General features: G+C 53.0%; 1 protein-coding gene across 7 annotated transcripts in view; it reads left to right on the top strand.

Moving 5' to 3' along the window:
• The window catches only part of CTIF (cap binding complex dependent translation initiation factor), a 313,070-nt gene extending 287,094 nt beyond the window's left edge, over nucleotides 1-25,976 (top strand). For all 7 annotated transcript variants that reach the window (XM_067699149.1, XM_067699148.1, XM_067699143.1 and 4 more), the window contains 2 exons: nucleotides 23,841-23,894; nucleotides 25,627-25,976. In XM_067699149.1, coding sequence (XP_067555250.1) covers nucleotides 23,841-23,894; nucleotides 25,627-25,842 — 270 coding nt within the window. In that variant the 3' untranslated portion in view covers nucleotides 25,843-25,976. The remainder of the gene's footprint in view (nucleotides 1-23,840; nucleotides 23,895-25,626) is intronic.
• The last annotated feature ends 526 nt before the right edge of the window (nucleotides 25,977-26,502 follow it).

The following is a 26,502-nucleotide window of genomic DNA, read 5'->3' as shown; positions in this document are numbered from 1 at the left end:
CGATGGAGCAACACATCCAGTACAATGTCACGGCAGCCACTCTGCCACTGTACCTTATCTAGTAGCTGCGTTTTTTAAAAGGCACCAGTGAAATTAATTTCAATATCTTTTATGTTATCTAATATATCCAAAGTATTATTTCAACGTATAATCAATATTAAAAAGCATCAGTGAGTTTTTTTTCTATTATTCTTTTCTGTACTAAGTCTGAAATCCAACGTGTATTTTACCCTTAAAGCAACTCTCAATTTGGACCCGGCGCATTTCAATTGCTCGGGGCCACGGGCGGCTGGTAGCTCCTGTACTGAACCATGTAGGTCTGGAGGCTAGCTTCTGGAGTCCTCGGGCTTTTGGAACAGTCTGGATCCCAAAAGTATCTGGATCCCCAGAGCCTCAAAAGTATTTTTATAGCTTCTCTCTCTGAGCACCCAGAAGCAAAGGAAGGCAGTGTGAGCTGGGGCTTTAAACTCATAGTCAACATGCTGACACTGCTCGGTTGGCCAGAGGTCCCTGATGGGGTCTGCAGAAGGCAATCCTTGTGACCCTTGAATGAAAAAAAGATGGAGAGAGTGAAAGGGGGAGGCGGAAAAGCTAAGAGAGAAGAAAAACACAGAAAGGGGAAAAAGAGGTCGTGGGTGGCCAGGACGGCAGGCTGCGTGACAGAGCTAAGAACAGAGTCCACAGACCGAGGAGGGGCAGCCCCGGCAGGGCAGGCAGCTGCCGGCTCCAGCTCACAATGGCTAAACAGAAAGCGAGGCCCAGGCCATGCAAGACACAATTAGCTCATTCTTCCATTGCCCTTTTGGTTACACTGTTGTTCTCGGGACAGCCATTTCTGTAATTAAGACCTTGTCCCTTACTCAGAGGTACTGCAACATAAAAGTAGTGGCTGAATCTGTTTTCCCAGGGTTAAAAGCCAGACTTAGGAAATGCAAACACACATTCACTAACTAATTATCCTTTCATTAAGGCTGAAGCCCTGCTTAAAACAATTAGCTCTGGGAATTGAACAGTAGGTACGACTCTACTTTCTGCTAATTGCCCTCCCCAGATGGCCAGGGTATGGCGCGTTTCGAGGGAGGGGGGGACAGGAGGGAACGAATTCGTCTGCTGCTTTTGGTCTGGACTGGACAGAGCCCGGCTTGCTTTGGACACGTTAGTCAGAGGAGAGCTGGAGGTGTGGGGAAGAGCGAGGAGGATGTGGTTTGGGCAAGGGGAGTCGAGAGGCTGCCCCAGGCTTGGACGCGGGCCGTGGGAAGTCTCAGGAGCTGCTGCTGGCCACACTGAGGTGCCTTGCCTGGCTGGAGCTGAGGGCGTGGGCCAAGGATTAGCTGACTGGAAAGCAATTAGATGAGGTGGGGCTGGCTGGGAAAATACCTGGAATCCCAGGGCCAGGGCTGAGACTTGCTGGGGCATTGCCCAAGGCGGGAGCGTCGTGGGCTCTGGGGAGCGGAGGTGACCCCCGGTGAGGGTGACTACCACTGGTCCACCGGCCCGAGGCTTTCTTGCCTCTTGCCCGTGAGGAGAAGTGGATTCCAGAGTGAGGGGCGTCCAGAAAAGAGGCCCTTTTCTGATTACATTTCCTCTCTCCGAATGTCTCCTCCGCCTCGGTTTGCCCGCCCCCCTCCCTCTACCCCCTCCGCAGACTCCCAGGACTTTCCTAAGGCAGGCCTCAGGGAATCAGACTACCTCCCCCTTTTCTAGGTAAGAGGGATGTGTATGTAGGGTGTTACCCTTCCAGGGACTTTTAACGTTTTGAAAGGAGAGGTTGGAAGGAAAAAAATGTGTGCCCCAAAGGAAAAAAAGATGCTCAGGGTTTTGGGGGGAGTCAGGGAGATGACTAACACCTCCAGGGGTCTCCCCAGAAAATAGCCACAGGCATTAAAGCTTGCAGAGAATCCCTGGAGCCTGTCCTCCGGGGGGCTTCCAGTTAAGAGCCCCTGCTCCAGAAGTGGAATTGCGATTTTCATCCAGGCAAGTGATCAGAGGGGCCTTCCAGACCACCCTCAAAGCAACAGGGTAAAGGATTCTCAGGGCTGACCCAGCAGAGATAAGGACTTCCACGGATTCCAGAAGCTCCTGACAGCTTCCTTTTTCCCCCCGGAAGAGATCCTAGCTCATCCCCGAGCTCTCCTCTCTTCTCCCCAGATCAGAGGTCAAAAGACTTCTCTAAAGGGCCAGATAGTAAATATTTCAGCTTTGCAGCCCAAGAGGCAAAATCGAGTTTAACCGCATCCCTGCGATGTGTCCTGTGCTGAACAGCAGTGCGAATCAGTGAGAACGGTTTCTGTAGAAACTACTCAGCTCTGCCTTCTTAACGGGAAAGCAGCCGTAGGTGATATGTAAATGACTGAGAGTGACCGTGTTCCAACAAAACCCTATTTACGGACACTGCAATTTGAATCTTATATCATTTTTATGTGTCACCGAATATTATTCTTCTTTTGATTTTTTTCCTAGCTATTTAAAAATGTCAAAACTATTCTCAGCTCATGAGCCTGTAAGAGACAGGCAGGCTGTGGACTAGATTTGGCGGCTGGGCTGTAGTTGAACCGACCCCTGACCTAGATCTGTTGTTCTCAGCTGGGAAATTGCCTTCCAGGTAATGTTGATGCCCATTAAAATTTAAGAATCACTGTCAGAAAAAGGAGAATTTGCCATTTCTCAGGCAATGCTGATGCTGAGGTTAGGAGGACCACACACCGAGCAGCAAACACTGAGCTAGTCTGAACTTCACCCCCACTTTACAGATGACAAAACGGGCCCAGAGGTGACACAGCTCTATCATTTGAACCCAGGGAGAGGCTTCTCTGTCCCAGGATGCAGAGCTGGGTGGTTTTTCTATCTCTGGCCGCCTTCAGAGATCTACCCTTCCAGCAGCTCACGATGCCCGAGGCTCTAGCTGAGACACAGGAAATGTGTATGTGTCCCCTGGAGTCCCAAAGTGGCAGGGCTCCAGTGAGTCACTTCCCGTGAATGGCGATAGTGCGCACTGAGACATCCTCACGCTGTCAGTCAGCTCCCTCCCTGCCCTGCGCTTCAGAGAAACTCCCTGCCAGCTTCGGGGATCGACACAGACAGAGCGGCACGAGAGGGAAGCTAAAAGCCCCCTCTGTGAGAAAGGAAATGGAAAGAACAAGGGCCTGGATGTCAGATTTACATGATGTCAAATCCCACGCTTTTTGTACTAACTGGAACCTGAGGCAAGTTACTTAATCTCTTTGAACCTCAATTTTTCCATCAGTAAAATGGGGAAACAGCCTCTACCTCTGCAGGGTTGTCTTAAGGATCGATGATAATGTCTGTCAAGTGTCTGGCACAAAGTACAGAACTTTCATGGTTTATTTTTTCTTTTTCTTTTTCTTTTTCTTTTTTTGCCGTGCTGCATGACATGTGGGATCTTAGTTCCCCGACCAGGAATCAAACCCGCGCCTCCTGCAGTGGGAGCGTGGAGTCTTAACCACTGGATGTCCAGTGAAGTCCTAGGGTCTCTTTATCGGCCACCCTGGCATTGTGCCTTAACCACAGAGCTACCCAGCCACAACCTAGACAGCCACGGAAGAAGGCGACACCTGAGACCATGGCTGTGTTGATGTCACTGGCTTGCGCTTCTGTGACATTTCCATTGGTGATTTAGGGGTATGGCTCATGTCCAGGGTTTGTACCTGGGCCCCTGGGTGGCCTTCAGGGTCTGGGAACCCACTGAAATTGTACGCTGACATCTGTGAACCTGTGGAGATGTGCATTTTTCTGGGAGAGGTGCCAGAGTTTCCATCAGATCCTCAAAGGGCTCCATGTTCCCCCCGAAAATTACAGGATGCATATCTATAAACACAGTGCAGAAGAGAGCACCAGACTTTTGAGACAGATTCCTGGATTTGGAAATCAGCTCCCTGACACTGACCTATGCATCGGAGGTCATCTAATTCAGATCTGAACTTCCATTTCCTCAGCCCTAAAAGCTGGGACTAGCATACCTGCCCTGCCAAGTCCAGAATCAGATGATACCCTATGAGGGAAAACCCAGAGTGGGCAGTCAAGAATGGGTAGGGCTCTCACAGGGGCCCAGGTGAGCAAGGGGAGTCACAGGGGGCCATCGTGCAGAGCCAGTGTGTTTGCTTCGAATTGAAATACTGGGTTTTTTTTTTTTTTTTGCAGTACGCGAGCCTCTCACCGCTGTGGCCTCCCCCGCTGCGGAGCACAGGCTCCGGACCCGCAGGCCCAGCGGCCATGGCTCACGGGCCCAGCCGCTCCGCGGCACGTGGGATCCTCCCGGACCGGGCCACGAACCCGCGTCCCCTGCATCGGCAGGCGGACTCTCAACCACTGCGCCACCAGGGAAGCCCCTGGGGGTTTTAAAGTGGGCAAAATTTAACTCTGGTGATAAGGAGGATCGTGGTGACCCTCGGGAAGGGTCAGTGAAATGACGGGGCGGGCGCAGGAGGACTGTGGGGTGTGATCCAGGTTTGTAGCTCTTGGTCAGGGCATCAGAACATGTTTGCCCTTTGTTATTTGTGCAAACCCATCTCACTGCACATTTTTGTATGTGTGATACTTAAACAAAAAGTCTTCTCAAAAAACCTTCAACTGAGAAAACTAGAAATACAATATAAAATCACCCCCTGGGGGCTTTTTCTATATAATTTTGCAGTTAAGTTAGCACATAGCTTGAAGAAAGAGTAATTTATATATAAACACAAATAATAGAGTAAGATTTTAAAATAATCCAAAAGCCAGGTTTAAGCATCTTTCTTCTTCACCCAAACTGCTGTCTAAGTCTGCTTACATAACTTCCGCTTTCTTTAATTATCTCACAGGGCCCACAGGCTGTCTCGGGCCTCTTCACAACCATGGTGGACCTGGCCTATTTTGGGTGGCCCGTCTGCCAGGGTGGTGGCTTTCCTCAGCACGCTCCTTGATTCCAGAGTGTGCCTGTCCTATCCCTTCTCTCCTTCTTTCCTGCAATGGATTTCTCTTCTCTCTCCCACCTCACAGGTTCCCCTCTCTCTAGTGTTTTCTTCTTATCAACCCACTAAATCCATCTAAGCGGGGAAGACCTTCCTTTGCCCCCGTATTCCCCTCCAGAAGCCACCCCATTTCTCTCTTCCCTTAGAGCCAGGATTTTCAAAAGAATCGTCTCCCTACATGGTGTCTCTGGGTTACTTCTGCCCCATCCAGCCAACAGCATGGTCCCCGTTCGAGACTGCCATATCGCCAAATCCAGAAGCCTCCTCAGGCCTCCACACCACCATTAGAGCAAGGAAGCAGCATAGATGATTTGTAAACCAATGACAGTGACTGTGCTCCAACAAAATGTTATTTATGGACACTGAAATCTGAATTTCATGTAATGTGTCACAAAATAGTGTTCTTCTGATTTTTCCTGTCAACCATTTAAAAATGTAGGGACTTCCCTGGTGGTCCAGGGGTTAGGACTCCGCGCTTCCACTGCAGAGGGTGTGGGTTCGATCCCTGGTCAGGGAACTAAGATCCCGCAAGCTGTGCGGTGCAGCCAAAAAAAATAAAAAGGAAAAATAAAAATGTAAAGAGCATTATTAGCTCACTGGCCTGTACCAAAGCAGGCTGAGGGGGGGATTTGGCTGGTGGACTAGAGGTTATCCACCCCTGATCTAGATGTATGATTCTGAACTAGGGGCAGTTTGCCCCCCAATGCCAAGGGGCATTTGGTAGTGTCTGGAGACATCTTTGGTGGTCACAACTGGGAAGTGCTACTGGCCTTTGGTGGGAGGAAGCCCAGGTTCTACTCAGCACCCTGCCATGCCCGGGAGGCTCCACAGCAAAGAACTGTCTGGCTCAAATGTCAGTCGTGCTGTGGCTGAGAAATCTTGGTCTAAATGATCTCATCTGGCCCCAGGACTTTAAATACCCTCTGCACCCAGTGCTCTCAAATGTGTCTCCAGCCAGGACCACTCCTCTGACCTCTAGACCCAATGGCCAAGTCCATTCCTCCCTCCAGCTAGCTTCAATCTTGGTAGATGAAACCACTGGCCACCCCTTTAGTTCAGGCCAAAAACTTGGGAGTTACCCTTGATTCCTCCCTTTTCCCCACCACCTCTCTTCTGTCATGCCACCATCACCTTGGACGTGGGCTTAAAATAGCTCCAAGCTGGTCTTCCCTCTACCTCTTTGCCCCACTTTTCTTCATCCCAGATGAAACGCCTATTGCAAGGCAGGTGTGCCGCCACCAGGGACTCACAGAGGTGTTTCCAAGCCAATACCGCTCTCGAGTTGGGTGTGCTGGGCTGCCCAGGCCTTGGGCGAGACTCTGGGCTCAGCTCCACCTGGAGAATGTCTCACCTGGGTCCTTGCACAGGCAGCAGGTACTCTCACAGATGCTAGAAGAAAATACAAAGAAATAAGATTGATTTTTTTTTATGTCCCCCTGAAACTAGTTTCCTTTCTCGTCATACTTCATGTAACGTACATAGATAGATAATATGTTTGTGCATGAGTGTGTAGATACACACACACTTGGAGGCTGGCTCCAGGTACATGTATCACCCCGAGTTTAGTGTAGGAGCCTTCGCCGAGGGCCTATGTTCACCTTTAAGTCCTTCTCCAAAACTTCATTTGACGGCCCCATAACCAGAAACATGGAGAAGTTGATGTCCTTTGGGATTTACCAAAGGACAGGCAACTGTAGCTTGTGGTGGGCCATGAGCGAGACCCCAGGCGGAGGCCTCAAAGCTTGTGTTGTGTTGGTCACAGGCAAATTCCCAGGGCAGCAGCAGCCCTCAGACTTGAACTGCACAAACTCTAGCTCCGTATCTCCAGGCCTGCGGGCATCCACCTGACACCTCCCCCTGGCCCACCCACGGATTCCTCAAACTCTGAGTGTCCTAATACGACCCATCTCCTGCACCCCAAACCTGCCCCTCCCCCCAGGGATAGTGCCACCATCTTCCTGGCTGTGGTGGCTGAAGACTCCAGGCCGTCCCTGACCAGCCCTCACCCCGTCAGTCCCCAGGGTCTGTGGGTAGCAGCTCTCGTAGAGTTCCTGGCTCTGACTACCACTTTTCTCCCTCTCCATTGTCTAGGCCAAGGTCACCTTTCACTTGAATTACCCCACCAGCCTTCTAACCAGGCTTGGCCGGCTCTCTCTCTGTGGACTGCAGGCTCACAGGACTCTCAGGGGTCACTGCCTGGAATGTTCTTCCCTCCTTCCCTCTCCTGACCCCACTCTTTCTCTAGCTCCACCTTAAAGCGTCAGTTTAAAGCTCTCTCCCCCAGGAAGCCTTTTCCGAGCCTCCTCTCCCCGCACAGATGAGAATGGTCCTTCCTGCCACCCACCACCGCAGCACCCTTAGTTCTATGCAAAACGAGCCCACTTACTACTGAGACCTGCCACTGATAGAGCCTCGCTTACTGTGTGCCAGGTACTGCTCTAAATATGTCTCATAGATTATCTCATGTAATGCTCCCCCCACTTTCCAGATGAGGAAACTGAGACTCAGAGAAGATACCTGTGCAACATAATTAGCAGGTGATCGAGTCGGGATTAGAACCCAGGCAGTCTCACTTTACAGCCCCGGCTCCCAGCACAGATCTGCTTGTGTAAACTCTGTCTTTTCTACTAAACTAATAGGTCTATGAGGACAGGATTCATGCCTCCTTATTGAATGAATGAATGAATGAATGAAAAAGTTCTTCTATTCTTTCAGACTCCTTGGAGGAGGGTGCAGGACCAGCCATGCTCCAGGCCTGTCTGTCACTGGTGGGGCTGCATTCAGGGAACACAGAGGCTCTTCTGAGGGGCTCTGCCCCAGCCAGCACATATTTTCCTTCAAATCCAATCCACAGGTTTTCTGAGAGGGCCAGCTGGGCACAAGGTCCTGTGTGAGGAAAAGCTAGTCTAGGTAAACTCTAGGCTATCGACCTAGAACTGGGTAGAACCAAATAACTGCTCCCGGGCTGTGAGTAAGGAGGCTTCTCCCTACAGGGGATCAGGAGAGGAGGTCAGGGAAGGCTTCTCGGAGGAGGTGGGGGGGGGTCTTGCGGTCCATCTTGCAGGGTCCAGTAAATGGAGCCAAGGTGAGAGAAGGCAGGCCTGGCTGAGTCAATGAGGAGCAAAAGCCAGAGGCAGATAAGGACAAGCCATGTTCATAGATGGATGTGGCTGGACGGGAGGCCTGTGAAGGGGAGAGAGGGGGATGGAGGGCCCCTGGGGCGGAAGTGGGCCAGCGAGCCCCTGAGTGCCAGGCTAAGCACTCTATCCCCTGCAGCCCAGTCAGCTGGACCTGGTAAGGATGCGCTGTGTTGCAGAATATTGACGCACGTGCTAATTCACCCAAAGAGCTTGTCTCAGTTTAGGAAGAGTCACCCCATTATGAAAATGTATACTCTTGCTAAGGGTAAGGCTCTAAAGCCAAACAGACTTCCAGGTGCCCATTAAACACTCTTATCTCCAACCTTAGACTTGCTAGCGAGTACCTCTGCTGTCCCCAGGCAGCCCAGGCCCTTTTCTCAGCCCAGGCCTGTTTGCCCCTCCATTTGGGTGGCTGCTGCTCTGAGCACAGACGCTAATTATGCCTTGAGCACAGCCCTATTTTTTCTGTGCTTAATCGTCCCAGGCCCAGCCGTCCCTGCCCAGTTGGTCCTCGGGAACCTCCTTGCACCCAAACGCACCACAGAACCAGCTAAGCTCCTCTACCCAAGGGGCAGACCTCCCGGCCAGCTTCTGCCATGTGTCTTCAAACTCCACCCACCTGCCCCACCCCGGGAAGACTGGCACCTCTGCCTGGGAACCAGGCTGCTGCAGGCATTTATTCTTCACACGGCTAAAGAGGACGTGATCTAAGCAAAGGCTTCTTCGGCATTCCGTGCTCGGGGGCAGAGTACGAGGCCGGTGTGCCCCTCCCCCAGCTCCTCCAGGCCCCTTGCTGGTTACTTGCACCCTCCCCACTCCCACCCCCTGCAGAGTCTGGAATTGGTAGGAGGGACCCCTTGTTAGCTTGGCATACCAAGAAGAACCTTCTGAGAAGCTTCTTCCCAGGCTCAAGACAAGGTGGATTGGCAAAGCCCTTCAGATGACCGTGTGCCCATCAGTGAGCAATGCCGGGCTCCGGGGCTGCAGCAGCCTAGGGCTCTGTGCACAGGGAGGCCTTTCCTTGGAAGCCAGTGGGTCACCCTCTGTGGCAGTGCCCCTCTCCTGGTCCCCTCTGAGACTGCAGAGAAGTCAGCCCTCTGTCCATACCTACTTCCCCATCTCTTCTTCTTTCTGATTAAATTTCTTTGCCTTCATGAAAGGAAACATCTTGCACCCCCAGGATGCATCCTGTCTTCCCGAGGGGCCCACCGTGCTCTGATGTGTTTAAACCCGGGAGAGGGAGGACGGAAAGGCGATGGGTGTGAAGGGGAGGCCTCGCTCAGGGACTCGGGTGGCTAGACAGCGGCGCGGCCACCCGGGAAAGCTCACCCAGGGGAGGAAGGACTGTTTCGCAAGCGAGGCTGGGCAGGCGCTCTGAGCTGGCCCATCGGCCCTGGCACGCGGCTGGGCCTGTTAGGAAATCCAGGAGCCGCTCTGTCTGCTTTCCAGCAGGCGTCACTTCTCTTTCCACTGCTTTGCTCAATTCACGGCCCGGCTCCAGGGCCAGGCTGGCGGGTGGGCGGGCAGGCTGGGCACCCTCTGCCACAGGCCTGGTGCCCGGAAGTGCCCACTCCTGCCTCGGCCCGTGTTAAGGGTCCCCGGGCCTGGGCTGCAGAACTGTGCTGATCAGGCCGGCCGGCTATCGTGGCCATCTCGGGTGGGAGGGCAGGGTGACTCTCGGGGAAGGATTCCAGACTGTTTCCTTCTCTGTTGAGCTCCAACGCCCTTATCTCCTTTCCTGCCAGGCGGGACTCCTCACTAGTCACACAAAAGAAAACCCCACCCAAGACACACAACCCCGCACAGGCTTGAAGGAGGAGGGCTTGCGTCTGGTTCCGTTCAGGCTACCCGTTTATCAGTCAAGGGAGCAGTAAGTGTACGTTGAGCTCATACCATATATTTGGTCCAGCAGGGGTGGAGGGGCAGGTTGAAGAGACGAGGCCATCCGACAAATGGAGCCACCTTGGAGGCTGCCTGTCAATCAATTGAGATGTTTCTTGGAGGAAAAACAACCCAGAGGAAAGGGGGCAGGCAAAGGACAATTACACAGTTCAGGGGCAATTGGGATAGAGATGGGGGGTCGTTATGGGACTAAGTAGAACAAGGGGTGGGAGACGCGAGGAAGAATAAGCGCGCGCTGCACAGCCCCTCGCTCTAGCGTCTTGCAGGCGTGAGTATTACGCCCCCATTCACAGACTATGGGGATACAGGAATAATAACTGGAATAGGGGAATATAGAAAACTGAAGCCCCAGGATGTCAGCTTATTCTGCAGTTTACACGATTGTCGCTCTGAGAACTGAAAGTAGAGCCCAGGCCGTGCAGCTCCTAACTGTCCCAGGCTTGCTGTTGCGCCTCGGAAGGGCAGTCTACCCCCAGCACATTCAGACTTGCTGCTGGGCTGTGCTTCCTGGAGGCAGAGGGCTGGCCTAGTTGACCCCTCAAGTTCTCATTCCAAGCTAGCGGCAGCGGCAGCTTCTACAGGCGAGTTGCTATGGGAACTATAACTTTGAATTTCCTGGCTCTGGGGCTGTGAAAATCACAACCTGAACCTTCCATTGATGTGGGTTTCTCGATTAATTTCCTGTTTGATTGTTTACTTTAGAGAGCGGAAAATGCCTTTGCAGGCAGCTACTTCCCTCCACCAGACGCTTATCACACCCTCCCCCCAAAGCCAGCAAGGTCAAGTCCAGGCCTCAGGTGGGCGGAGGTTGGGGGGCTGCAGAGAGCCAAGGGAAGGGGCCAGGGGCCAGGGGAGGCCCCACGAAGAGCAGAGGGCAGCCCGGGCCGCCCTCCCCTTCCCTGCCCTCTCCTTGTGCCGCCCCGGGGGTCCCAGCCTGGTGGGCGCCGGGAGAGACTTGAGTTCAGAGACTGGCCCCGTGAGGGGTGTCTGCCCACTGTCCCAGGCCTCAGGCCTGGGCCCCAGCCAGCCCAAACCCCTCCCCTCGTCTCAGGGAACCATTTGATGCTGAGTCAGACGCAAAATGCAGTCATTCCTTCAGAGGGGCGTCCAGAGGGTGCTGTCAAGGGAGTGACGGTCCCAGGTGCCACCCATTGCCTCCAGGCCAGGCACTCCTGGCCAGGCTCCACCAGAGGAAGCTTGGAGAACAACTGCTTTCCCATCTGCCTCTCCTTCAACTGCTCTCCCCAGGGCCCCGCCAGCAGCCTGTTAACATAATTCCGTCCTGTTCCGGCTCCCATCCTTGGAGAGCGGTTCTCGCTGGCAAGCCCAGGTGAGGCCAGGTGAGGCCCTGCGGCAGGTATCCTGATCTGCAGTGATCACCGCCTCTCGCTGGGAGCAGGGCCGCTTTGCCGCCTTCGGAGGCCTTCTCCTCAACCCCACCTGCTGAGCCGCTCAGAGATGGGCAGGAGTACTTACACACCAGGAGGGGAGGTGGAACAGGCCAGAGGTGTACTGACTGGTCGGGTGGTGATGGGAGACGGGGGGCTCCCAGCCCCTCAGTGCCCCTTCCCTTGTCTAGGCGACTGTTATAAGGTACCCTCCTAATCAGGGCACTTTTGAAAGCGAAAGGAATATTACTAATTATTTGGGATGAACACAAGAAGATCCCAGGCAAACTGGGGTGTGTGGTCACCCCCCCTTTTGCTGACCTCTCGCCATTAGTCTTATTTATGTGGGACTTACTCATGGGGCAGCGGTTATGTCCTTTGACTTTGGAGGCAGACTAGACCTGGGTTCCAAAGCCGCTTTTCCATTACCCGTGCGCTCGTGGGGAGTTCATTTCACTCTCCATGCCTCAGTTTCTACAGTTATACAGTGAGAATAATTACAATGGTATTTAACTCAGATAAACTGGTAAAAGGATAAAATGGATTTTAAAACATGCACAAAGTTCAGAGCTTGGCATCTGGAGTCAGCACTCCAAAAAATGTAAGCCAGGTGCTGACTGAGGACCCGGAAGGTGTGACTCAGCCCTCAGGAGGCCCCTCCTGGAAGGTAAAACCTCAGGGCTACCTCAGGCATCTTGTGTTCCCCCTTTAAGAGAGATCCATGGACATCAGGGCAGTGAATACAGAAGAGGACAGACAAGGCTTCTAGAAGGAAAGGCAAGGGCATTAAAGGAGAAGCTGGAAGGTGTTGATAGCAGTCACGACCAACGTCCTTGATGTTTCAAACCCCGACGCAGGGTCCCGGGAGGGACTACGTGAACAGAACTCGCCTCCTGTCCAGGCTACCGGCCAGGGCTTGGCCCCCAAGAGGAGGCATTGGAGCCGTGGCCCCGTCCTCTGGCTCTGGTGTCTGCAGAAGGATTCAGTGTCTGCTCTGAGCCCCAGATTACGTTTCCACCCCCTGGGGCCAGCTGTGGGATGAAGCATTCCCCCATGTGACATTTACTGTGGCCACTTTGTACGGGCGGTTTGCAAGCTCTGCAGGAAGGAGGCTAATTATTCCCTCCAGGGCGCCTGGTCCACAGTTAGGGTGCCTGCCCGCCTGCCCGTCTTAGTTAGGAGGGCAGACAGCCAGACCACAGGGCACAAGCTTGGACTGAAGTCCAGTTGAGAACCATGAATTTCCTTGACATCTGACCGTAGCTGCCACCCCGGGGCTTCTTATTAGGCTAGTGGAAAAGTGACAGTTGGGGCAAATTCCCCTATCCCGGGGATGTCTGAAACGCAGGCAGTCACAGAATGACGGTAATAAGTAATGAATGTACAACAACACTAATCTCCTAGTTGCCCAGACAGGCCGGGCAGCGTGAGCATTACACGGGTACCTATCCACAGCCGCACTCGTGCTTCCTGTCCATTTCAGGGGAGCGATAGCCTTTGTCTTATTTAAGGCTAATTCAGGCATCAGTCCTCTCCTATCTCCCTCACGCTACGTGCTCATCTCTGCCCCTGCTCAAGTCTCTCCCGCTGTATTGACCATTCCCCTGGACCCTGGGCCAGTCTCTTTTTCCTAGCATCCTACCCTTCTTCTCTTCCATAGGCAAGTTCCCTGCCTCGCCCCCAAAAAAAGAGAGATGGAGGAGGAAAGGAGAGTGAGAGACAGAGAAGGAAGAACAGAAACCCCCAAAGAAAAAGCAATGGTCAGCTCTTTCTCTCTCCACTTCCTGACCTCGCTCTGTCTCTCCAGCTCCACATTACCCAGGCTTCCACCCACCCCTCCCTGCATGAAGTCATCATGGCAAAGGTCGCCTGTGCTCTCCTAATCACCAAATCCAGGGGGCCCTGGTCATTGTTCATCTCACTTGACCTCTCTGAGCTTTTGACACTGTTGACCTTGTCGACAAGAAGTGACCTTGACTTCTTAGCACTCCCTTGGCTTCCATGACGTCACTTTTTCCTGCTCTGCCTACTTGCCTGACCACCCTCTTCCTCCTTTGGGGGTTCCTCCTCCTCTGCCGCCCTTACGATGTTGCTGTTTCCGGGTTTGGAGCTCTTACCATCTTCTCTTATTCCACGTCATTCCCCAGGTCACACCTGTGGCCTTGACTCACACCTGGGCACTGATAGTCACAGGTGGCCAGTCTCCCACTAGTCTTCGTCCCTGATGACCCGCAAGGACGGTGGCCTTGGTATTTCTAACACTGAACTCATTCCTTTTTTCCAGAACCAACTCTTCCTGCCTTCCTAACATCGCTGGTGGCACCCCAGTTTATTCCGCGGACAAGACCCAAACCCGGGGCTTATCCATCTTCCTCATTGTCCTTTTCCTCACCTTTACTTCTGCCTCCTAAGCTATCTCCTCCCATTGTCCCTGCCCTCACTCGAGCCGCCATAATTTCTCACTGGTCTCCTTGCCTCCAATTCTCCCACCACCCCACCAGCTCCAGTCTACTCTCCACACTGCAAACAGTATCATCCTACTCACCAGTTGAAATTGTTTTCGGTGGCTCTGCAGTCCTTTAGGATAAAATCCAAACCCAGTAGCATGGCATCTAGAGCCCTTTAGGCTGTGGCCCTGGCCTTCTGTATCATCATATGCTCTCTCTCCCCCAGCACCGTATATTTTAGCCTCTTGAAATGCTTGTTATTCACCAGCGCACTCCATTAGTTCACCTTTTTTTTTTTTTTTTGTGCATATGCCATGTGCTGCCGCTTGGGGCACATGCCTGGCGTGTTCTTCACCGCCACCATTGCGTCCCAGGTTCCAACCCCACATACCTAGCGCAATCTCTCTGTTTTCCCTACTAGACTCTAAGTTACAAGTCTTATCCTCCTTGTTATCCGGGTACTTACACCGTGTTTAGTACGTAGGAGGTGTTCCATAAATGTTGTCGAAGGACGGCTGGCTGGCTGAGTGGATGGCTGGATGGTGAGTGGGTGAGAGGGTAGATGGGTAGCTAGGAAGATGGGTGAAAGGATGAGTGGGTAGATGGAAGGCTGGATACGTGATGTGTGGGTGGATGAAAGAATGGATGCATTGGTGGATGGAGGCATGCATGCACGCGTAGATGGAGAGATGGTGGCCAACGCAGAAAAAGAATAGGTAAAATCAATTCAGTTTTGTGAAGGCCCGGATTGATTATCATCACCAACAACAAAATTAAGAATTATGGGGCTTGCCTGGTGGCGCAGCGGTTGAGAGTCCGCCTGCCGATGCAGGGGACGCGGGTTCGTGCCCCGGTCCGGGAAGATCCCACATGCCGCGGAGCGGCTGGGCCCGTGAGCCATGGCCGCTGAGCCTGCGCGTCCGCAGCCTGTGCTCGGCAACGGGAGAGGCCACAACAGTGAGAGGCCCGCGTACCAAAAAAAAAAAAAAAAGAATTATGAGCTCCAACCAGCAAAGTAAGAATTAGCTAATGTGGGAGAAATTAAAGTAATTCCCCAAGGAAAAGGATGCTGACCCAGGGCTTCTAAGCACTTTCTAGTTCTTCCCAGACTTACTGTCTGTCTGGCTTGTGTAAGTAAGTCACGAACTACTGAGCCTCGGTTTCTCTGTCTATTAAGCAGAGATAATAATGCCTGTGTCGTTTCCCTGTCTCCACAAGAGTGTCACGGGGATAAATGGGATGGTACGTTACAAAGTGGGTCGAGATCTTCAGGAAAGATACATGTTTATGAAGATATACATTTAATAACAATAATAACACCTTGCATTTGAATCAAGCCTTGCACTTTTCAGAACTCTTTCACATGCATTATCTCCACTGACTCTCAAAACAATTCTAGGCAAGTATTATTCCCATTCTCAAGTGAGGAAACTGAAGTGCAGAGTGACTAAGTGGCATGCCCGGAGTTACTCTTAGTGAATAGAAGCCAAACCTTCTGCACGTTTTTTTTGTTTTGTTTTGTTTTGTTTTGTTTTTAAACATCTTTATTGGAGCATAATTGCTTTACAATGGTATGTTAGTTTCAGCTTCACAACAAAATGAATCAGTTATATATATACATATGTTCCCATATCTCTTCCCGCTTGCGTCACCCTCCCTCCCACCCTCCCTATCCCACCCCTCCAGGCGGTCACACAGCACCGAGCTGATCTCCCTGTGCTATGCGGCTGCTTCCCACTAGCTATCTACCTTACGTTTGGTAGTGTATACATGTCCATGCCTCTTTATTGCTTTGTCACCGTTTACCCTTCCCCCTCCCCATAGCCTCAAGTCCATTCTCTAGTAAGTCTGTGTCTTTATTCCTGTTTCACCCCTAGGTTTTTCATGACATTATTTTTTTCTTAAATTCCATATATATGTGTTAGCATACGGTATTTGTCTCTCTCTTTCTGACTTACTTCACTCTGTATGACAGACTCTAGGTCTATCCACCTCATTACAAATAGCTCAATTTCGTCTCTTTTTATGGCTGAGTAATACTCCATTGTATATATGTGCCACATCTTCTTTATCCATTCATCCGATGATGGACACTTAGGTTGTTTCCATCTCTGGGCTATTGTAAATAGAGCTGCAATGAACATTTTGGTACATGACTCTTTTTGAATTATGGTTTTCTCAGGGTATATGCCCAGTAGTGGGATTGCTGGGTCATATGGTAGTTCTATTTGTAGCTTTTTAAGGAACCTCCATACTGTTCTCCACAGTGGCTGTATCAATTTACATTCCCACCAACAGTGTAAGAGGGTTCCCTTTTCTCCACACCCTCTCCAGCATTTATTGTTTCTAGATTTTTTGATGATGGCCATTCTGACTGGTGTGAGATGATATCTCATTGTAGTTTTGATTTGCATTTCTCTAATGATTAGTGATGTTGAGCATTCTTTCATGTGTTTGTTGGCACTCTGTATATCTTCTTTGGAGAAATGTCTGTTTAGGTCTTCTGCCCATTTTTGGATTGGGTTGTTTGTTCTTTTGTTATTGAGCTGCATGAGCTGCTTGTAAATTTTGGAGATTAGTCCTTTGTCAGTTGCTTCATTTGCAAATATTTTCTCCCATACTGAGGGTTGTCTCTTGGTCTTGTTTATGGTTTCCTTTGCTGCGCAAAAGCTTTTAAGTTTCATTAGGTCCCATTTGTTTACTTTTGTTTTTATTTCCATTTCTCTAGGAGGTGGGTCAAAAAGGATCTTGCTGTGATTTATGTCATAGAGTGTTCTGCCTATGTTTTCCTCTAAGAGTTTGACAGTTTCTGGCCTTACATTTAGGTCTTTAATCCATTTTGAGCTTATTTTTGTGTATGGTGTTAGGGAGTGATCTAATCTCATACTTTTACATGTAGCTGTCCAGTTTTCCCAGCACCACTTATTGAATAGGCTGTCCTTTCTCCACTGTACATTTCTGCCTCCTTTGTCAAAGATAAGGTGACCTGTTTTGTTTTGTTTTTATTTTATTTATTTATTTTTGGCTGCGTTGGGTCTTCATTGCTGCACGTGTGGGCTTTCTCTAGTTGCGGAGAGCGGGGGCTACTCTTCGTTGAGGTGCACGCAGGCTTCAGTAGATGTGCTCGCGGGCTCTAGAGCGCAGGCGCACGGGCAGTTGTTCCGCAGCATGTGGAATCTTCCCGGACCAGGGCTCGAACCCATGTCCCCTACGTTGGCAGGCGGATTTTTAACCACTGCACCACCAGGGAAGCCCCCCTTCTGCATGTTTTTGATGACAGCCTCTTGTGGCTAGATTATCTACTTCCCTGCCTCCCTGAAGAGACCCAGATGTAATTGACCCTCTTCTTGAAGATTCAAGGTCACTATGAGGAGCTGTCCTCTAGACTCTGCTGTAGATGCCGGTCCAGGTCCACCAGAGGCACAGGGTGGAGATGCCCTGACTCAAACCTGAGGGCCCTCCTGAGATGCAGGTGGCCCTGTGCAGCTCCTCACCCCGGCCACCATTCTAGAGCACGTGCCACGCATCGGGGCCATCTCCTCTGGCTCTGCCTCATTCTTCTGCCTCTCCCATCTCTCCACCGTCAAGGCTTGTGCCCATCACTGTGGCTTCCTCAGCCCCTGGAGACCTGCACCTCCCACTCTTGCTGCTTCTTTTTCTCTCTCCTCTTCCCACTACTTCTTCCATGCTTGCAGGATATCCTGCCACTGCCCTTCTGTAGGCCCAGCCAGCCAATCAGAGCTCTGGGTTTGTTCCCCAGCAAACCAGCCAATCACACACACTCTGAGATCTCCTCACTTTTGCTCCTTTGTTGCTGCTCCCAGCCTACCCTTGACTACCTTTAAAAGAGGGGCTCCTGCAGGTGGGGACTGGCTGAGCTTTTACTGGGGCTGCATTAGGCTGTCTGGGGTTGTTCTTCCAGGGTTGGAACCAAGCTGTTGGTGAGCTGAGGTGGTTGGGGGAGCTTGGGCGGAGGGGGGCTAGAAGAAATTGTGATCTCCAGCACTCGCTCCCCTCCCGCACAGGAAGACGGCCCCAGGGTCCCTCCATCAGCACCCTCTTTCCCTCCGCACAGGGTGGCATCCTAAGCAACCAGCCTGGCTGCACTGAGGGCACCCCTTGGGCGGCATGGCCCTGCCCTGGCTTCCTTCCCCCGGGGACTCCGAGGTGCTCCCACCAGGCTCCTTTCTCCCTTTGCTGTCCAGCCGCCCACAGGCTGACTCGAAGCACCTTGGCCTCTCCCCGAGGGAGGATATGAAGGGTGTGCCCACAAGTCTCCGGCAGAGACAATAGGACAGGAATGCATTAGCTTCCGAACAAACACTGTGTGGGCTCGCACAATTGCCTTGGATTCTCGTCCAAGAAACACATTTCGCTGTTCCAGGGTGCCTGCCCCAGCCCGCCCACACTCCTTTCTGTGCCAGAGACTTCGATGAGTGGGCTGCTCCTCCCCCACCCCCGGGGCCTTCAGCCCCCAGGTCTGCAGCCCTGTCTCCTCCATCCCTACAGCTTTTCTTCCAACGAGCGATAGCAGAGAAAGGGGACAGTCCTGTCCAGGCAGAGAATGACCTGCCCACCAAAGAGTACCTGCTCCCTGCCACTGCTTTTAAACCATTTTTAAATCGTGGTTTTAAAAAAAGCAAGCATAAGATTGACCATTTTAGCCATTTTAAAGTGGACAGTTCGGTGGCGTTAAGCACATTCACATCGTTGTGCGACCATCACCACCATCCGTCTCCAGAACTTTTCCATCTTGCAAAACTGAAACTCTGTCCCCATTAAACACTAACTCCCTAGTCCCTCTTCCTCAGCCCTTGACAACCACCATTCTACTTTCTGTCTCTATGAATTTGTTCCAGGTCCCTCATATAAATGGAATTCTACAATACTTGTCCTTTTGCAACTGGCTTATTTCACTCAGCATAAGGTCTTCAAGGTCCGTCCATGTCGCAGCACGTGATAGGATTTCCCTCCTTTTTAAGGCTGAATAACATTCCGTTGTATGGATGGACCACACTTAGTTTATCCATTCATCCGTCAGTGGACACTTGGGTTGCTCCCACCCCTTGCCCGTTGTGAACACGGGTGGACAAGAATCTGTTCAAGTTGCCACTACTTTTTGAGAGTTGCTTGGAGTTAAATGAAGCATTGTGTCCAGAAGACCCCAAATAGAACACGCATAAACAACAGAGTTGGCCCCCTCAGTGTACCAGCAGGGATTCATTTGTCCAGAAACTAGCTGTGTTTTAGGAAAGCAAGCCATGAAGAAATGGAACACAAAACAGGTTAAGTTTTGGCCAAGACAGAAAAGTGTGGAAAGGTCTTGCCCTTGGACACTGCCCACAAAGAGCGAGACAAGGACGGATCCCTGAGAAGCCGTTGATCACCCAGAGGCACTGGAGCCTCTCAGAGTGACACTGACAGGGGTCCTGGGGAGGGAGCCCCGTAGTGTGTGTCAAGTGCTCCCCCGAGGTAAGGCCAGCCGGCCTCTCGTTCCACCACACAGAGCAGCAGGGTGGGACTTCCCAGCTGTGATGATGGGGGCTGAGGGGACGTCCTCTCTGCAGCCCTTCAGCTCTAAGCCTCCAAGGGTCCGCCCTCAAAAGCTGGCAACGGACAGGCCGAGATAGCGTTTGGGGGAGAGTAGGACGTGGTCTGCAGCACCCATTCCCCTCCCGAACTCTGCATCCCAGCAACGGCAGAGGAAAAGTACAGTGAAGGCCTGTCAGTCCTCCCCCACTTCCTTGAGAAAACCCAGCAGGCCGTTTGCGAGAGGGCCTATCACTCAATGTGATTCTTGGCTAGCACAGACTTTCCCAAACAACCAGTGAAAGATAAGGTGGGAGGAGAGGCTCTGGGGTGAGAGCCTGCCCACAGCCCTGCTTGAGAGTCCCCACCCTGAGTCTGTCCCCCCAGAGCCCCCCAGGGAGGGAGCAGGCCTGCAGGGGTTTGGGTGTGCAGAAGGGAGGAGGTAGTCCAGTCACTAAGATGTGGAAAAGGAAGGAAGAACGGGAAGCCCTGGACCGGCTCTGCATTTCTGAACCGTCACCGGGGAGCAGACGGAGGGCAGGCGGGCCTCGGGCCATAGAAGGAAAGAGGAGACACCTGCTCATCTGGGCGAAGTGCTGGCAGAAGCATGAGGCTCCACGAGGCTGTCCACGCAGTGCGGGCAGAAGTCGGAGGGGCCACTTGGAGGGAGAAACAGTCACATTTCAGAGCATCTAGTACTTGTCCGGCCCCGGCTGTTCATAGAATTTCCCATCATGTTACCTCCCATGTCTCAAAGCCCCAGGACCCCTAAGAAGCTGGTCTCAGAACGGAACATGATCCCAGGTTCATCTCAATTTCCCATGACAGTCACTACTAGCACCTACTGTGTGTCAGCCAACGTGCCGGGTGCACCCAGAGCGGGACCCCTTCCTTCCTTCCCATAAGCTCCCAGTTCTGCCTGCCCCCTCGTCCCCAAATGGCTGCCACCACCCACTCTGTCTCTGGGAGTTCCCTTCCCACCAGATACCCCACTTTCCCCCTTTCTTGTGATTTCTACCAGCAATTTTTATTTTAAGGTTTCTCTTCCTGCTAAGCACTATGGGAAATCTATGCAGGAACAAAGTTACCATCAGAAAGAAGTCCCAACGAACCTCACAGGGTTCTCTTAATATTTGTCCTCATGTTCTGTGCAGAGTCAGTGGGGCTACGCCCACCTTCCCCCCGAGACAGTCAGGGCCCTCCAAGTCCTGGAACCAGCCCCTCCCAGAGCAGGCTGGGTCGGATGCTGGAACCAACCCGTGGTCCAGTACCCATGACTCGGTACGCCTGCTGCAAGGTGAGTCACCTCCCCCCAGCTTTTTCCAGAACCTGCTTCCAGGGTTTTCTAGATGAGAGAGGTCCTTCCTAGTGTGACCCCCAGAATTCCCCCAGACACTGACTCAGTGGAAGCTTCCCTTGGCTCCCCTTGAGGGGCTGCAGCCCTGCGGGGCAAGAAAACCCCAGAAGCAGACACCGGCATGGGGAGGAGGGTGGACAGCTGTGTGCTGCAGAGTATTCCTCTGTGCAAATGTATCATCATAATTTAACCAGTCCCCTTGTTGGTAGCCATTCAAGCTATTTGCAAAAGTGCAGCAAAAACCTTATATGCATGTCATGGTGCATATGTGGGCAGCGGGGGGCACGTGTGGAATAAATTCCTGGAAGTAGTATCGCCGCTCAGAGGGTTTGTACACTTGCAGTGTTGATAGCTATCACCAAATTGCCGTTTAGAGAGTCACACCAACTTCTGTTTCCACACACGCTGTACGTTTGCAGACACACTGATGATAATTTTGTGCCGTGTCTGCTCTGACAGGAGAAGTCTGTGGGGTGGAGGTATCCAAGTCCCGCTCACTGTCGCCTTTTCAGGCGCATGCACTGGGGTGAGTTGCCCTGGGGCTGCGGCTCAAGGTCAGTCCCTCCTCACTCGCAGACCCTCCCAGCTGGGTGGGTTTTCTCCCTGCTACTCAAGGCGTATTTGTTAGCAAACACTTCCAGGTGCTTACTACGTGCCAGACACGGTGCCAGGTTTCGGGAAGAGAATGGACCAAACAGGCCTTGCCCTCCTGGAGCTTGCCTTCCCCTGGGGGAGACAGCAGACAAACAAATAGATCGTATGTCAGGGGTGAGAGAGGCTGTGGAGAGAAGTAAGTCAGGAGGTGAACGGCGGGATCACTTACACGCGGGCCGGTCAGGGAATCCCTGGCGGATGAGGTGATGTCGGGGCAGAGCCCTGAGTAAACTGAGGAAGGAAGGTCTTCAGACAGGTGGTGGCTGAGAATTCCTGGCTGACAAGAGCACAGAGGCCCAGAGTCAGAAGTGTGTCCTTGGGCAGAGCGTGCCCACCAATGGCCGTCAACGCCTGTCACTGCATGGCCGACACTGTTACCTTCCCCGGGTGGTCCCTTGCTCTCCACCAGCTCATCTTTTGAGCAGCCTGAGACCTACCTCTGCTCCTTCATCCCCAAATGATTTCTTTTTCGGTGTGTCTACTGTGGGATCAGTTAGTGCCCAGCCCTGCCGAGATACGAAGAGGAAGGAGGTCTGGTCCCTGAGAGCATCTCTGGGCACAGCATCCCACACTGATCTGGCCCCTGGACTCATTTGACATTTAATACATACATCTTCAGCCCCCCTGATGTGACCGCTCGCGGCTTCTGCTGGGGGAGACCCTGGGCAATATGACAGGAGGAGGGGGAAGTTAAGGAGAGTGTGTGGAATTTGGATCTCGAGTCTGCAGTGAGAACAGTCCCCGGGGTTGTGTGTGATTTCACCCTCCTTGAACGCGTCATGCCCAGATCAGAAACCTTGACTCCAGTTCTCGGTTAGTGGACAAGGAAGCTGACCCTAAAAATGCCTTCCTCTTGTGCTCTCTCCTTACCCTCCGCCCTTCCTTTAAAACAAAAAACAAAAACAATGCATAAATCACATCGACCCACATTTATCGAATCCCTACTGTTGCCAGGAGCTGTGCTAGGTGTTAAAGGGCAGCAGAGATGAACGTCACACTGCCCTGCCTTCAGGAGGCCACAGTTCACACTGGAAGATGTCTTGCCACTTGTGTGGAATGCTGAGCGGTGGGAAAGCCAGGGGGTGCTCGGGAGTGAGAAGCAGGGGTGGGCACCATGGGCTGGAGTGATCCAGAATTCTCCAAGGAAAGCTGGAAAGTGACCTGGGAAAAAATGGGGGGAAAAAGGCAGAAAATAACAGATATTGGTGATGCTGTGGAAAAATCAGAACCCTAGGCACTGCCGGAGGGAATGAAAAATGGCACAGCCACCGTAGAAAAGTTTATCGGGTCCTCAAACCGCTAAATGTGGAGTTACCACATGACCCAGCAATTCCACTCCTAGGTGCGTACCCAAGAGAGATGAAAACCCATGTCCACACAAAAACTCGTTCACAAGTGTTCATAGCTGCCTTGTTCACAACAGCCAGAAAGTGGAGACAGCCCAAATGTCTATCCACTGATGAGTAGATAAACAAAACGTGGTGTATCACAGTGGAATATCTTCCAACCCCAATAAGGAATGAAGAACTGACACAGTCTACAACATGGATGAACCTTAAAAACATTATAAGTGGAAGAAGCCATTCACAAAAAAATCACGTGTTATATGATTCCATTGTATAAAATGTCCAGAATAGGTAAATCTATAGAGATTAAGCGGTTAGGGGTTGTCAGGGGCGGGGGTGGCGGGGGAAAGGGGACTGACCGCTAATGGGTACAGGTTTCTTTTGGGAGCCATGAAATGAAAATATTCTAGAGTTAGTAGTGATGGTCGCACAACCTTGTGAATCTAAAAGTCACTGAATTGTATGCTTAAAAATGGTAAACTTGATGTTATATGAGTTATGTCTCAATTTAGAGAGAGAGGGAGAGAGACTGAATGAATGAAATGCAGCACATAGAGGAAAGCCCGGACGGGGGGTGGCCAGTCCCCGTGCTGAGCCTTCCGGCCGTGGCCTTGGTCAGGAAGCAATTCCAGCCTCTGGAACAGTCTGCATGGCTTTGCAGGCTCACATTGCTGGGCCCGTGGAGAAGACTGCTGTGATTTCTGCAAGTCCTCCTATAGCCAGGGCCCAGGAGCACCTGAGACCATGGTTGAGCCCCTCTCGCTAATCAGGAAATCTACGTGAATTTCATTTTTGCTGACCAGCTGCTCATAGCTGATGATCCCAGCATGCTTGCCGCTGCCTTCAAACCCACCTGCGGCCTTGCTCTGCCGTGGCCTCTAGTCAAGCCCTCTGACCTGGCCGGGATGCCCACGCTCCGTGACTACGGCGGTCCTCTAGCTGCTTAGATCCCGTCAGAGAAATCACTGCTTCCTGGGGCAGTGCCCCTGCTGCCCGCCGTCCTTTGTGGGCTGCCTCTCTGGCCCGCCCCTTGGAGATGCTTGTTCTGGGCTGCAGGGGGCTGAGAGCAGTGCACCAGCCTAAGCGTAATTCTCTGCCGCTCTCTTCCAGCTCTTGCAATCTCAGGATGTGAAGGAAGATGCCGTCCTGTGCTGCTCAATGGAGGTAAGCAGCGTGGCTTAGACACCTCCCACCTCAGACCCTGTGCGTCCCTCTCGCCTTAACAGTTATGGGGGCTCAAGGACCACTGGAGGCATCCACGGGTCCAGGGCAAGGGCGTGTCGAGCGGGGCTGGTGGCGGACGGCTTCCTGAGTGGATGTGGACTTCTGCTGGAGGAGAGGGAACTGCCGGCTCTCTGGCGGGAAGGATGGAGGGCTAGCATCGTCCACTCTCCCTCTGCCCCCAAGACCACCTCCTCCTCGGCCAGGTGCACCACATAAATGACTTAGGAGATTTTAGGTGATGCCCTGCCCCCACATATCTCCTTTGGCTTCAGTGGTGTGGGGTTTGGGGGGAGGTGCTGAGGCTTGAACCCCCAGGTCGGCACTGTCCACTTCCAAGCAGCCCCCATGAGGTCCCACTCCTGTTCCCAAGGTGTGGCCTCTGCTCTCCGGGATCTTCCTTCAGACACTTGGCTTTGGCCCAGTTACAGGGACAAAGCTGTACCTTCAGAAAACAGTCCAAGGGGAATCCCTGGTGGCCCAGTGGTTAGGACTCCGCGCTTCCTCTGCTGAGGGCACGGGTTCGATCCCTGGTCGAGGAACTAAGATCCTGCAAGCCGCACGGCGTGGCCAAAAAAAAAAAAAGAAAACAGCCCAGGGACATTCAGAGTGGAGCGTGGTGAGGAGAGGGGCTTCCAGGGCCCACACCCAGGGCACGCCGGGGCTCCAGGCAGGGGAGATAGGAGGGGAGGAGAAAGCATGGTCCCTGCCTCCAGACAGCTTGTGGTCTGGCTAGAGATAGAGACCTCTGTCACATGCACAGAGTGGATGGGACAGTGTAGAGAATAAATATGGGTACAGAGCATGCATCCCTGAGGAGTTAGGAGAGAGGTCAGAGTGGGCCAGAAAGGTCAGGGAAGGTTTCGTGAAGAAGGCAGAGCCTTGAAAAAGCGGGTGGGCTGAGGCTGGAGGTGGGGCAGAGATGGGGACTTAGATTATAGGGAGAGGAGCTGCACGGGCTGCCGGCCGAGGGTGCGCTGATCCGGAGGATCGGGGCTCCTTCTTCCTAAGGGGGCTGTTCGAGATGACCAGGGGCCTCTCTTGGGGGCAGGCCCTCTGGCTGGCCTTCTGCCCCAGTTCATACTTCTCTCCTCCCCTTCGTGTCACAAGTGTGGGCAGGGGTCAGTTCTGGGGGTATGTAGGTGCGATTGGGGGCAGAAGAGAAGGAAAGAGAGAAACAAGAGACCTCATCCCTGCTCTCGGGTTCCACACGGACACATGCAGGTAATAATGACCAAGTTCGTTTCCAGAGAGACATCCCAGCAAGTGAAAATTGACACGGTGCCACCTGGTCACTCTTGAAGGAAGCAGGTCACACGGCCATTGAGGTTGTGGGCGATAGTCCAAGAAGGCTTCCTGTAGGAGGGGAGGCAAGTGGATGAAGGGAGAAGCAGCGTGTTCCTGGTGAGGACTCTTGGCAGCCCTGGGCAGCAGGCAATATTCTGACCCCTCTTATTCCTCCGGCAGATTGGGTATTAAATGTGGGCTCTCGCATTGGCTGTGTCCACCCTCCACACTCTCCATCCTTCTGCCCTGTGGCATAGAGGACTGGGCCTGCACCTTCCTGGGATAATCCAGCTATTTCCCGTTCCTGCCCCCAGCACCCCTAACCAAGGTGGGTCAGGAGCCCTTTCAGGGCCCAGCTCACGTCCTAACCCCACTTCTCTGCCCACAGCTGCAGAGCACAGGCCGACTGCTGGAGGAGCAGCTGCCCGAGATGATGGCGGAGCTTCTGGCCAGTGCCCGCGACAAGATGCTGTGCCCCTCAGAGTCGATGCTGACCCGGTCCCTGCTGCTGGAGGTCATCGAGCTCCACGCCAACAGCTGGAACCCTCTGACGCCCCCCATCACGCAGTACTACAACAGAACCATCCAGAAACTGACAGCCTGACAGCCAGGGGGCCTGGCGGGTGGCCCGAGGGCAGCTGGGGCCCTGGTGCACAGAGCCAGATGGACAGACGGGAGGACAGGGGTGGCCCTGCCGGCAGAAAGAAATGGGGAGGAAGGCAAGCAGAGCCGGCGGCCAGTATGGAGCCAGACGGGGAAGGGACCAAAGCCCTAGGAGGAGCGCCCCCCTACCCGAGCCCCCCAGCCCGAGCATGCGGCCGCTCACACCAGTAAGGGGAGCATGTTTCTTCCTCGCGGTGGCCTGGCCCTCCCCCCCTCACTTCCACTCCTCCCCACCCCCTCCCATGCAACATGTCCCCAGCAGGGCTGTGTGCAAGGGCTTCATCTCTGTGACTCCTCAGAGGCCTTGGCAGCCTGCACGCAGGGTACAGCTTGGGTCAGAAAGGACCTCAGAAGGCTGAAAAAGTGGGTCGGAGACGGGCTTGCATTGTTCCCGCATGCTGTCAGCCGCAGTCGCCAACTGGCAGCAGGCGACGTGTAGCAGATGTCCGGGAGTACAAAGGCAGGCACGGTCCCCACCAGCCGCCCGCAATTGACGGCCTTTGTCCTTACGGCCGAGCGGGGGACAGAGGCGTCTCCTCTAACCTTCATGCTCCACCCTCCCCACATCCAGCCTCCTCCCTTCAGCCCCCAAGCTGCAGGC

Source organism: Pseudorca crassidens, chromosome 12 (assembly GCF_039906515.1).
Source record: "Pseudorca crassidens isolate mPseCra1 chromosome 12, mPseCra1.hap1, whole genome shotgun sequence".
Lineage (NCBI taxonomy): Eukaryota > Metazoa > Chordata > Mammalia > Artiodactyla > Delphinidae > Pseudorca > Pseudorca crassidens.
The sequence above is the reverse complement of the archived record's forward strand: the minus strand, read 5'-3'. Positions and strand labels throughout refer to the sequence as shown.